Source organism: Macaca nemestrina, chromosome 7 (genome assembly GCF_043159975.1).
Source record: "Macaca nemestrina isolate mMacNem1 chromosome 7, mMacNem.hap1, whole genome shotgun sequence".
Lineage (NCBI taxonomy): Eukaryota > Metazoa > Chordata > Mammalia > Primates > Cercopithecidae > Macaca > Macaca nemestrina.
Genome location: NC_092131.1, coordinates 19323503 through 19335794, shown reverse-complemented (window position 1 = coordinate 19335794; position 12292 = coordinate 19323503). Strand labels below are relative to the sequence as shown.

At 44.0% G+C, this 12292-nt stretch overlaps 1 protein-coding gene across 2 annotated transcripts in view; it reads right to left on the bottom strand.

Annotated features, from left to right (window-relative positions):
* Positions 1 to 12292, bottom strand: part of LOC105467583 (protein tyrosine phosphatase non-receptor type 21) — a 91122-nt gene extending 78830 nt beyond the window's left edge. Inside the window, exons 1-2 of one of the 2 annotated variants that reach the window (XM_011717298.2) lie at positions 12203 to 12292; positions 7800 to 8178 (exon numbers count right to left, since the gene is read on the bottom strand). In XM_011717298.2, coding sequence (XP_011715600.2) covers positions 7800 to 7979 — 180 coding nt within the window. In that variant the 5' untranslated portion in view covers positions 7980 to 8178; positions 12203 to 12292. Of the gene's footprint in view, positions 1 to 7799; positions 8179 to 8871; positions 9080 to 12202 lie in introns of those variants that run through there. The other variant, XM_011717299.3, reaches the window with a different exon arrangement.

Here is a 12292-nt window from a genome sequence, read left to right as displayed (position 1 = left end):
CCCAAAACACCATCAGTTCCCTCATGTCCACCATTTTGTAACTCACCTTACAAATCTCAAATGAGTAAATTCATGCTTAATTCCACATGGTCCTGAGACTATACCACTGTGACAGACTGTTGGTAAGAAAATAAGGACATCTGGTATCTCAAGGGAAAAATCCAATACTGGAAGGAAAACATCTTAGGCTATTAGCCTTTAAGTTTATTAGGAATTAAGCCTAGGTTGAATAATACTCCATTCTTCAAATAAACAGGTTTCCAAAATCTGCAATAACTTGTGATTATAGAATAGACTTTAAAACGCATATCCTCCATGTTTGTATGTGTAATTTCCATACTTATTTATATGGCTAGTTCTTAATTACCTAGACCAAAGAAGAAAAGTAACAGAAAACCTAAACATCAAGAAAAATCCCTGATCATTTATAATTGGTGTTAGACTTGGGAAAGCTTTCTCTATCTAGGTGAGAGGCCAACCTAACATATTTGCTTCAGATGGTCCAATAGCTCTAACTGAAAATATTCACAGATTCTTGTCTCTACCTCAGACTTATTTGTTTTATAACATACACACCTAAATGAATAACTACTCGGCCTAAAAGGTAAAAAAGTTTCTGGGTACTAGACTTTGACTTTACACATATTTCAGCTATTTTTAGAGTCCAAATGAAAACAGTTAGTACACAAGGAAATAAGCATGAAATTCTTGATGTCTACTCAGATAACAGTCAAGATAAGGTCAGTGGATATTTGGAATACCTCAGATACTAATTTAAAATAAAACACTTTGATGGCCAAGAACACTTTCTAAAGTTGTGCTTGAGGGTTATGGTTTGCGTTATATGCTTGATTCCTCTCTAACAAATCCCCTAGCCAAAAAATATCCCCATCTGCCATAAGGTGCTATGAGAAGTATCTGTTCAAAGTCCAGTGAGGAAGCTGACACTCCCTTGACACAGCAATCTTACCTCAGAGAGTCACTACAACTAGATCACTTTCTAGGTGTTTCAGAAGAAGCCCCAAAGTAAAAAAGAAGAGTCTAAAGAAAATGGTGCTTTTCTATTTGAATACAAAACCTTGGAAATGTTTAACTCTCTCCAGGAAATAAAATCAGAGCAAACAAAGGCAGACTTAATTGTACTGCTGTCCATATTTATCAATCTAAATTCAAAACTCTTAATTTTTAAACTAAGTAAACATTCATTCAGCAACAACATACTGTAAGGTGAAAGGCACTATCCCAGACCCTGGCAATGCTCCAGTCAACAAGATTCCTACTTTGATGGAGCTTATATTCTATGGAACAAAAACTTGACATTGTGTGTAATGCACTGAACACACAATTTAAAAAACATTTCGTAAAGATCTATGATAAACCAAAGCCTATAATTAAGAAATGAGAGGCTACCATATACATTTTGCTAGACTTTCATCTTCAACAAAATACCTTGCAGGTAATTTTTAGCAGTGGCTCAGTCTTTAACTCAACTTCAAAGCAACAGTTATGTATGAAGGCCATATATGGGAACAACAATAAAGAGGCCCCAACACACACACACACCCCTCGGAAACAGGTGAAAGAAAACTGTCCTCTAAGTTATAAAACTAACACAATATACCATAGCAAAAACATCAAAAAAATAATAATCTTGAAGAGACTTCCATGGTTTCAGAACTTCCCCATATCCTGAGGATTAAAAACCTTTTTAGGCTGGGTGTGGTGGCTCATGCCTGCAATCCCAGCACTTTGGGAGGCCGAGGCGGGTGGATCACCTGAGGTCAGGAGTTCAAGACCAGCTTGGCCAACATAGTGAAATCCCATCTCTACTAAAAATATAAAAATTAGCCAGGAGTGGTGGCAGGCGCCTGTAATCCCAGCTACTTGGGAGGCTGAAGTGAGAGAATTGCTTGACCCCAGGAGGTGGAAGTTGCAGTGAGCTGAGATCGCGCCATTTGCACTCCAGCCTGGGCGACAGAGCAAGACTCCAGCTCACCAAAAAATAAAAGAAAAATAGAAAAGAAAAGAATTCCTATGAAGAGAATAAAGATGAACACTTATTAAGAGTTTCCCAAATACCAGGTCCTTTGCTAAATGTTTTACATTTAACACTGAATCCTTATAGCCACTATCAAGTAGGTACTATTATTATCCCCAACTTACAGATGAAAAATCAATGACCTTGGGAAATTAAGTGATTTAATAATTACTTAAATTACAGCACTTGGATGCAACCTAGGTGTTTCTGACTACTGCAGACTGTCTTAACCACTTTGCTGAGCATCCATCTCAAGAGGCAGACAGGGACTAAAGCACCACTGAAGCACCGCCCAGAGGAAAGGGTGTCCTGACTTAAAGGAATTTGTCTGGTCCTGGAGGCAGCAATTCTCTGCTTATAAAAATATGTACTTTTTCTTTTCTTTCTTTCTTTCTTTTTTTTTTTTTTTTTTTAGACATAGTCTCACTCTGTCACCCAGGCTGGAGTGCAGTGGCGCAATCTCAGCTTGTTGCAACGTCTGCCTCTCGGGTTCAAGTGATTCTCCTGTCTCAGCCTTCCAAGTAGCTGGGACTACAGGCATACACCATCACGCCTAGGTAATTTTTTTGTACTTTTAGTAGGGATGGGGTTTCATGATGTTGGCCAGGACAGGCTAGTCTTGAACTCCTGACCTCAGGTGATCCGCCCACCTCGGCCTCCCAAAGTGCTGGGATTACAGGCATGAGCCACCACGCCTGGCCTACTTATGAAAATATCTACTTTTTCAAGGCAACACCTCTACTGATTCCATGTTCACCATGAAACTTCTGGTTTGTTCTGGCTCCCATGTGCCCTAACTATAGGAAAATCTTAGCCTGGGCAGAGGGTACACATACCTGGGACCCTTGGCAGTTCCTTACTGCTTATAAATTACTAAACTTGGGTCCTGGTTTTGCACATCATTCTCAGTGAGCTAGATTAAATCAGATCTTCCCATGACATGAGATTTTTTAGCCTGGCTCTTGCACTCTGGACTGTGCTGATTCCATCAAGGTGATGCCCCAGGCAGTGGCCATGCCCAGGTGGCACCCTCTTGTCTCACCACCTCCTTCAAGCCACCTCCTTCAGCATATACTTTTCAGCATATACTTTTAAAATTTGAGAGAATTTTCTAGCTCCCCTTAAACTCCATAAGGACTCAAAGCCTCTCCTGAAAAAATGTTTTGAAACTCAGAAGAATGATAGGCAGGGAATTCCAACAGCTTTGAGAAACTATTGCTATAATGAACAGCAACATTTTCCTAAGGGGATCATTCATTTTCCCATTTTTAAAAGTTACTTTCTGTAGTTCAAATATGGTGAATTGAGAAGAAAGTTAGCAACCTAAGTTAACTATATTGGATATATGTATATTAACCATGTTGCTTTTAATTTAATATATCTTAGACACTTGTAAAAATATGAAGACTAAAAATACAAACAAAAAAAATACCCATACACCCAGTGTAAGAAACACTACTGATATAGCTGAAACCCTTGGGTATAGTGTTATAATAATATTGTGCTGCCCTTGTAACTGTCATTATAGGGCCGTGCACGGTGGCTCACTCCTGTAATCCCAGCACTTTGGGAGGCCAAGGTGAACAGATCATGTGAGGTCAGGAGTTCGAGACCAGCCTGGCCAACATGATAAAACCCCGTCTCTACTTAAAAAAAAAAAAAATTAGCCGGGCGTGGTGGTAGGCACCTGTAATCCCAGCTACTGAGGAGGCTGAGGCAGAAGAACCGCTTGGACCTGGGAGGCAGAGGTTGCAGTGAACTGAGATCACACCATTGCACTCTAGCCTGGGCAGTAAGAGTGAAACTCCATCTCAAAAAAAAAAAAAAAAAAAAATTGTCATTATAGAAGTGAAATGGTATTCAATTAAGCAAGAGGAAACACTTTTCCCTCCATTTATATTTGGACAGTAACAAAGTTTTTCACCCAAATCTGTAAGATATGATAATTCCAGATTTGCTTGGTGAGAGAATAATGCAAGAAACCAACATACTGATATTTCTTAGTATGAATCAGAGACTATATGTACAAACTAGAAACAGGTGTGACCCCACTCAGATTATTTCTGAACAGTCATTTGGTAAGATTAGGCCTGACGCCTGGGCCATCTGTTTATATGCTACAGAGCAGAGCTTCTGGAGCTTTCAAAGGAAAAGTTTGCTATACAAATTTTCTACCATTGACTGTTACTAAATGTCAGAAATTGTGGAACAGACTCTCCAAGGGCAAAACATTTTCTAGGGACCATGCCTGTTTCCTCTTCTGGTAAAAATCAGGCTCAAAATATACCCACAGCTATATAAAGTTACCAGTTCCCTGAGACTGATAACTTCTAATAATGGATGGCAATTTCTCTGGACTTATTAACAGAAGGAAGGCAATGCCTTTGGGTTCAGTTCTCCCTGTATTTACTGAACACATTCCACACCTGGTATAAAAATAAACCGGGGCCGGGCACGGTAGCTCATGCCTGTAATCCCAGCACTCTGGGAGGCCGAAACGGGTGGATCACGAGGTCAGGAGATCGAGACCATCCTGGCTAACACGGTGAAACCCCATCTCTACTAAAAATACAAAAAAATTAGCTGGGCGTGGTGGCAGGCACCTGTAGTCCCAGCTACTCCGGAGGCTGAGGCAGAAGAATGGCGTGAACCCAGGAGGTGGCGCTTACAGTGAGTCGAGATTGCGCCACTGCACTCCAGCCTGGGCGACAGAGTGAGACTCTGTCTCAAAATAAATAAATAAATAAATAAACAAACCACAGTTCTTCAAGAAGCTGACTCTAGGCGTTATAGACAGACCTGGTGCATGAGGAAGAAAATTACAGGAAGCAGAAACCATAGTAGGAAAAAAAAAAGTCGAAGCAAGCAAAATAAATAAATAAATAGAATAAGCCACTAAGCCAAGCAAGGAAGCACACACCTATAATCCCACCTACTCAGGAGGTTGAAGCAGGAAGATAACTAGAGCAAAGAACTCCCAGACCAGCCTGGGCAACACAGCAAGACTCCATCTCAAAAATACATGTTAAAAAAAAAATTAGCTGGGTGTGGTTGTGTACCTATAGTCCCAGCTCTTGCCAGACTAAGTCAAAAGGATCACTTGAGCCTAGGAGTTTGAGGACATATTGAGCTATGATGGTGCCAATGTACTCCAGCCTGGGTGATGGAGTGAGACCTCATCCCTATGAAAGAATAAATGCAAGTAAACAAGGACTGGTTACTGAGGCCTGCTATTCTGGTTTTCTTTCTTCTTCTTGGGCAGTTTCATCTCAGTTTCCTTCCAACACTCTCCCCCGCTCTAATGTACCATAAGGGGTCGGCAATGTCCTCTTTTTCTCCCCTGGAGAGCCTCATACCATCTTCTGGCTTTAATGAACTCACTTAGGCTGATACTTCCCAATCTCTTCCCTCCAACCTGGATCTCGTGCCTGAACTCCAGATCAACAGATCCATCTGTCTATTCAACACCTCCAATTGACACCTCAAACACCTCAAACTCAGTATTTCCAAAACCGAGCTCACCACACGCTCCTCCTTGCCCCTAATAGATCTGCACTTCCTTTCACATTTCCTCTCTGTTACAGCCCCACCATCTACTGAAAACCTGAATATCAACCTGGACCCATGCTAACCCCTGCCTATTACTCGGTAGGTCCTGAATATCTCCAGATTTCAACCACCTCTCTCCAACCCTATCCAACTCCAGGTGGCTACCATCTGTACCTGAACCACGCCCTTCGACTCATTCTCCAAAGGGCTCACTCTTCACAGAAACAAATGTACCACACCTGTTTACACCCTTCATTAAACTTCCCCACTATGCTCAGGATAAATCCAAATCCTTTAACAAAAAAATCCTCATTTGCTGCCCTTACAGTCAGCCTTTCCTCCACGCACTTCAGGCTTCAGGCAGACCAGCTCCCTCTGCGTCTTTGGCCCTGTGCAGTTCTCTTTGTTGGAACTCTTCCAGCCCCTGATAGGACTCCCTTGCCCCATCCTCAGGTCACAGCTCAGAATCAACTTCCCTGAGCAGCCTTCCCTTTGCTGCACCTCCCTCTGGCCTATGGCACAACCTCTACTTCCCTTATCACAGCATGCATCATGCCTGTTTTCTTATTGGCAACACCACCAGGGTGAGCTTCCAAGTATGTATGTGCTTGGCACTTATGCGTCTTCAGTACTGAGTTCTCATATAAGTGACTGGATGGTCACCAGGAGAAAGTTCATCTATTCCTGACTTTTTAGGTGGAATAACCAGTTTCTCTAGCTTTCCCTTACCCCAGAACCAGGCAGCCAAAGGTAGGGAGGGTCCTAGGTTTAATTAGAGACCTTTCTTCACAGGCCTTGCATAACATTTTAAATTTAAGATATTATACGGATACATAAGTACTCCATAACTTCCTACCAACTAGATTAGGGGTCTCCTAGGCAAACCTCCCAATCAGTACTCTTAACAGTTAGTAGAGCTTATGGCCTTATGCTACTCTGAGAATTAGGTGTCACAGTCATCCCCATGCTTCAGATGGAGAACCGGGGCTCAGAGATATCACATAACTTGCCCAAGGTAATAGAAGCAGATGGTAAGGAAACTAGAACTCAAACTGAGTTCAGGCAATATGTCTCTAGAACCTTGATCTGACCTATAAGAATATAGTCAATGAATTTTCTGTTTACTCAATGAATGTTGAAAGAATGAAGTCAGGAGCTGGACATGGTGGCACATGCCTATTGCGGGAGGATCACTTGAGCCTAGGAATTTGAAACCAACCTGGGCAACATAGCTAGACCTTGCGTCTAAAAAAATAAAAATGAACAAAAAAGAAAGAATGAAGTCAGTAAACTGTACTAGAGATAGGGATGACCTAGTATATCATAGGGGGTATATTAGAAAATATGAAATTTGAACAACCCAGAGTGTATTCACATTTGATTCTGGATTACGTTTAGGGGGGAATATAAACATATTCAAAATAAGAACCATTAGTTATTATACGGCACCCCAAGGGAAGACTTCTTGCTCTAATCTATTCCTGCTTCATGAGGAGAGAACCTACAGGCTCAACTCAGACATCCCAGCCAGGGACACACAGTGAGCGGCCAGTGGGCTAGAACACACAGCCAGCATGCTGAACAGAGAAGCCTGCAGTGTCTTTTTTTTTTGAGACAGTTTCGCTTATGTTGCCCAGGTTGGAGTGCAGTGGTGAGCTCTCAGCTCACTGCAACCTCCACCTCCTGGGTACAAGCAATTCTCCTGCCTCAGCCTCCCCAGTAGCTGGGATTACAGGGGCCCACCACCAGGCCCAGCTAATTTTTTTTTTTTTTTTTTTTTTTTGAGCTGGTGTCTTGCTCTGTAGCCCAGGCTAGAGTGCAGTGGCACAATCTCGGCTCACTGTAGCCTCTGCCTCCCAGGTTCAAGTGATTCTCCTGCCTCAGCCTCCCGAGTAGCTGGGACTACAGGTGCCCACCACCACATCCGCTAATTTTTGTATTTTTAGTAGAGATGGGGTTTCACCATATTAGCCAGGCTGGTCTCGAACTCCTGACCTTGTGATTCGCCAGCCTCGGCCTCCCAAAGTGCTGGGATTACAGGCGTGAGCCACCGCGCCCGGCCTTGTATTTTTAGTAAAGACGAGGTTTCACCATGTTGGCCAGGCTGGTCTAGAACTCCTGACCTCAGGTGATCCACCCGCCTCGGTCTCTCAGTGCTGGGATTATAGGCGTGAGCCACCCGCGCCCAGCCTGCAGTCTTTAGGTGGCTTACCTCCCGCAGCTCCAGCCTCTGGGCCACGGCCTCGAGGCTTTCCTGGCCAGTGCTCTCCACGGACAGGGTGAACTCCACAAACTCGTTATTAAGCAGCTGGATCCGGGCAACCAGGCAGCTCTTGCTAGACACCGTGTAGCGCCGGGTGCGTTTCAGTTTCAACCCAAATGGCAGTGGCATCTTCTTTCTTCAAGAGTGGAGGCGCAAAGAGGGAAAAGCTACCCCCACCAACCCAGCGGTGGTGACGCCAGGAGAAATCAATCCTCTCCGAATGGGACGAACACTGTCCGGCCTCCAGCTGCTCACCCAGCAGCCGCTGCCGCCATTAAAAAGCAACGGAGTCTCCAATGGCCCGAGGAAGTGAGCATCGACGCCAGCGCTGGGGAAAGAGGAACGCCGTTACTTAAGCAAAGGTAACGCTGGGCTTTGCTTAATATAAAGAAAAGCCAGTCAAGCTGTGTCCAAATAATAAGCCGTCCCCACCCGCTGGAAAAAGGAGGCACTAACAGGACCCGGGAGGCAGGGTGGAATTTTATCTCAGAGTTGTGTTGGGCTCAGGGTCAGACTCCACCCTTCACTGTATCCTACAAATAGGGATAGCAAGCTAGGCCATCGTCAGGATTAAATGAGATAATGGCCAGCACTACTATAATCCCAAATGTTAGTATTCGTGGTCCTCTTCCTATTTTGGATAAGGTGGTGTTTCTTCATAGGTAACTCTTTCAGGTTGTAGTACTCCAAATGTCAGAGTTCTTTAGTTCTTAAGTGAGAAAAGTGCAAAATACCCCCAAAAGAGCTAGATTCCAGTCCCAATCCCTTTAGAAAATTAACGCTGAAGGCAAATGGGAGGAATAATCCCCACTAAGAATGGCAGGTGTGTGGTTCAGACGCGGTGAGGTGCCTAACAAGCGCTTGTGGAAGTATTCACGTCATCAAATTGATTTACTGATAAACATCATAAAATACCCTACAAATGCTCGTTATCCATTCATTTACCACTGGAAGAGTGGCAGTTCTGAAAATCCAGACCCCGGCCCCTCTCCAGGGTGGGGACGCCCAAACAGGCTTTCACCTAAGCGGAGCCGCGGCCCAGAAGGGGAGGCGGGCGAAGCCTTCCACGCCATCCTGAGTTAATGAGCGGCTGGGGGGGGCAACAAACGCAGGAAGCCCACGGGGCCTTGGAGCACTCAGGCCCCGGCTTCTTCCGCGTCCTCCCCTTGGGAAGAGCAAGCGGCGTTGCCAGGACAACCAGTAGACTCGGAGGCTCCGGAACCCTCTTTCTGCAGCCGCGTTTCTGGACGGACGCGCTCTAAAAGGACCGGTCCCTCTGCTCCCGAAGGAAACATTTAAAGGGACCAGCGCGAGCCCTACTGGCGGTGGAGAGGTTGTCATACCCGCTTTGGAGCCACAGGACCTCGAAATACGCTCCTTACAACGTGTTTTATAGAGCGAAGTCTTGCTATGCCACCCAGGCTGGACTGCAGTGGTGCCATCGTAGCTCACCGCAGCCTCGAACACCTGGGCTCAAGCGATCCTCCCGCCTCAGCCTCCCGGGTAGCTGGGACCACACGTGCGCGCCACCACGCCGGGCTCTAACCGAGTTTTTAACCAGACCTGTTGATGGTAACTTCTGGGCTGAGGCAAATGGGAGCGAGCACCAGCTGGGAATTTTTGTATCAGCTGGATTAGTTTTTTCCCCCTAAAAGAGTCTACAAAATCCCGGATATTTCCAGGGTCCTGAGACGGTTCCCCACCTTCTTCTGCGCAGAGGTTGCCTGTTGGGGATGAATCGCTTAGCGAGACCCAGCTATAGCTGGCTACGCTGAGCTCCGGCCCCGGAGCGCGCGGAGAGGCAGGATCTGCTCCCGACCCTCTCGTCTAGCAGGCAGAACCAAGGCTTCAGGAAGACAAGCGGCTTTCGCAGTTTCACGCTAGGACGGGCTAAGCTGGGAATCGATCCCAAATTCCACACTCCCAGTCCTTTGCTGGGTCCTGCTTTCCTGACTGCGTCTCAGGCCCAGAGGTGATGGGGCACACAGCGTTAGGGAATGGTAGAGCTGGAGAAAAGGGTTCGGCTACTACCCTCGGCTTTGCCAAACTTAACATATTGAAATTCCATTCCACAAATGTGTGTTGCGTCTCTGGGTACAAGACAGCGTAATGAGCATCGTGAGAAATCTAAGACGAATCCCTAAGCCATCGCTGTCTTCAAGGAGATTACAACCATGCTATAATTACATACAGAGCTGTATCTCTAATAAGGACCCAACCACGGTTTTATCTGGCTAGTTTTTTGTTTGTTTTGAGCTCTGGTTATTCCCCATAGCCAGGAAAATCAAAATATTAAAAACAAAGGTTGGGGCAGGCCAGAAGAAAAAAACAAAGCTGAAACTACCTAAAGCACTGTGTTAATTAACAGCATTTGCTGCGTGCCTTCTGTAGGTAAAAGCACCATACTATGGAGGGAAACAGAAAATAAATATTAAAAAGATATGGTTTCCACTTCCAGTAGTTTTCAATGCTCTTTGATGTTTCGGGGTATAAACTAAATAAATAAGTAAAGCAAGATGGAAAAAAATTAGCAAATGACAACTTTAAATAATAAGCTTTTAACCAGAAAATTGATAAACCAAGAGTGTAAATATTTAAGGATTATAAATATGCATACTAAACACCCTTTCATGAGATCAGATGGTGGGTTTCAATTTTATATAAAAATTATGGTAACTGGAAACCGGGCGGATTATGTAGTGTAGACGAACAGACAAGATATTGCATATGTGTAGAGGAAAGATAAATATTTGTATTCGGTGCTATTCAAATATGGTAGTCTTTTCACTACGTAGAACTACGCCTGGAAAGCAATAGATACTACACTGTATAACTTAATTATTAACTTAAGCTCTGATTAAGCAAACTCAGTAAAACGTTCAATTGTCCCTGAGACTTGAAATGTATTACTGCATCAGGGATAAAGGAAAAGTCAAATTATTTTAGTAGATGAAATTGAAAAAGTTGCAGTCTGTGTGTATATGGTGCATCCCCCCAAGATCTATCCATAAGAATGGCTTGCTTTTTGCTTATTTATATAAAACCCACTATGTTAAAATAATGATTTTGTTTAATAATTTACAAATTTATCAATGATCTACACATCCTAATTTTCAGTAATATGCAGTATTTGTTGCCAAATGATGTAATCAATTATCAATGTCTGAAGATAATAAAACCAAGATGAGTACAAATTTAAGAGTTCTTTGGGGAGGGCTGTTTCAGGTATAAAATAATATGCAATAATATCAAAGTGATTGGGTCTGGAATTATTGACTAAAGTAAATATAATTTATACATCGCTATTAAAGGAAAATGATGATTTTGTTTCTCTACAAAATCTTTCCGTTTTGTGGTAAGTAAACGAATACATACTAGATTCTGCTTCAGTACAAGTTTACAAAAGGCAGTCTGAACTATTTGTGATTTCATTTTAATTTTCCCTCTCTACATCCCTTTCCAAAAGTTTCTCAAATACACTTTACTTCTCAATCTTATAGCGATTCCCCTTCCTATTAAGGTCCTCACCACGTGTAATTTTGCCAACGTTGCTTTAAAATAAAATAAGCACTAAAAGGAGAAAGTATGTGACATTTTTAGAGTAATATCTATAGCTATAGCATTAAACCCATGTTTCTCACAGAGAAAACATCTGCGCGTAGATGCTCCAGAATAAAATGCCCTAAAAACAAAACGGACTATACTGAGAGTAAAATTACTGTCGTATCCCAAACTTAAAAAAATAAATAAACTGTCAGCAACTATTAGGCATACAGCAGTTGTCACTTGGAGCACACGAATGTTTTGAATGTGTTTGTGGGCATACGCTATTATTATAAGGCTTTCTCAGCAAAAAACAGGACGAGCATGCCAAGAGCGGCCAATCTAATCAGGATTTGCAGAAATCACAAGTCGGAATTTGCAGATCCAAGAATTCTTTTTTCCAGAGTAAACATTCTACTCCAAAAACAAACCCAGGCGTTACCAAACAGCCGTTCCCTGCGCCCCTTCTCGCCAAAGTTATCTGGCGAATTTCACGTTTACATATTCTGAGAGGCACAAATATGCCTAACACATTTAAAACCCTGATCCAGAATTAACCCGCAACAATCGGCCAGGGCGTTCAGAATAGAAGTTCAAGACCCCTTTTAGAAATTACTCAAATACATGAGAGCGAACCTGGAAAAGCAAGACTTTTCTCTTTGTTATGCTACCGCTACGGGTCTGGCCGTCGCGCCCCATTCTCCGGGACTCCGGGGCCGCGGGCGCGCTCCGGGGTCCCGGCGAGCAGACACACTCCACCGCTCGTGCCGGGGCCCGCCCCTCCCGCCTGCCGGGGCCCGCGCCCTCACCTGCTCCCGCTCCCGCATCCTCGGGGCCGCGCGCCCCGCTCAGCGACCCGCCTCCCGGGGCCCCGCCGCGCGGTCGCCGCAGCCGCACCC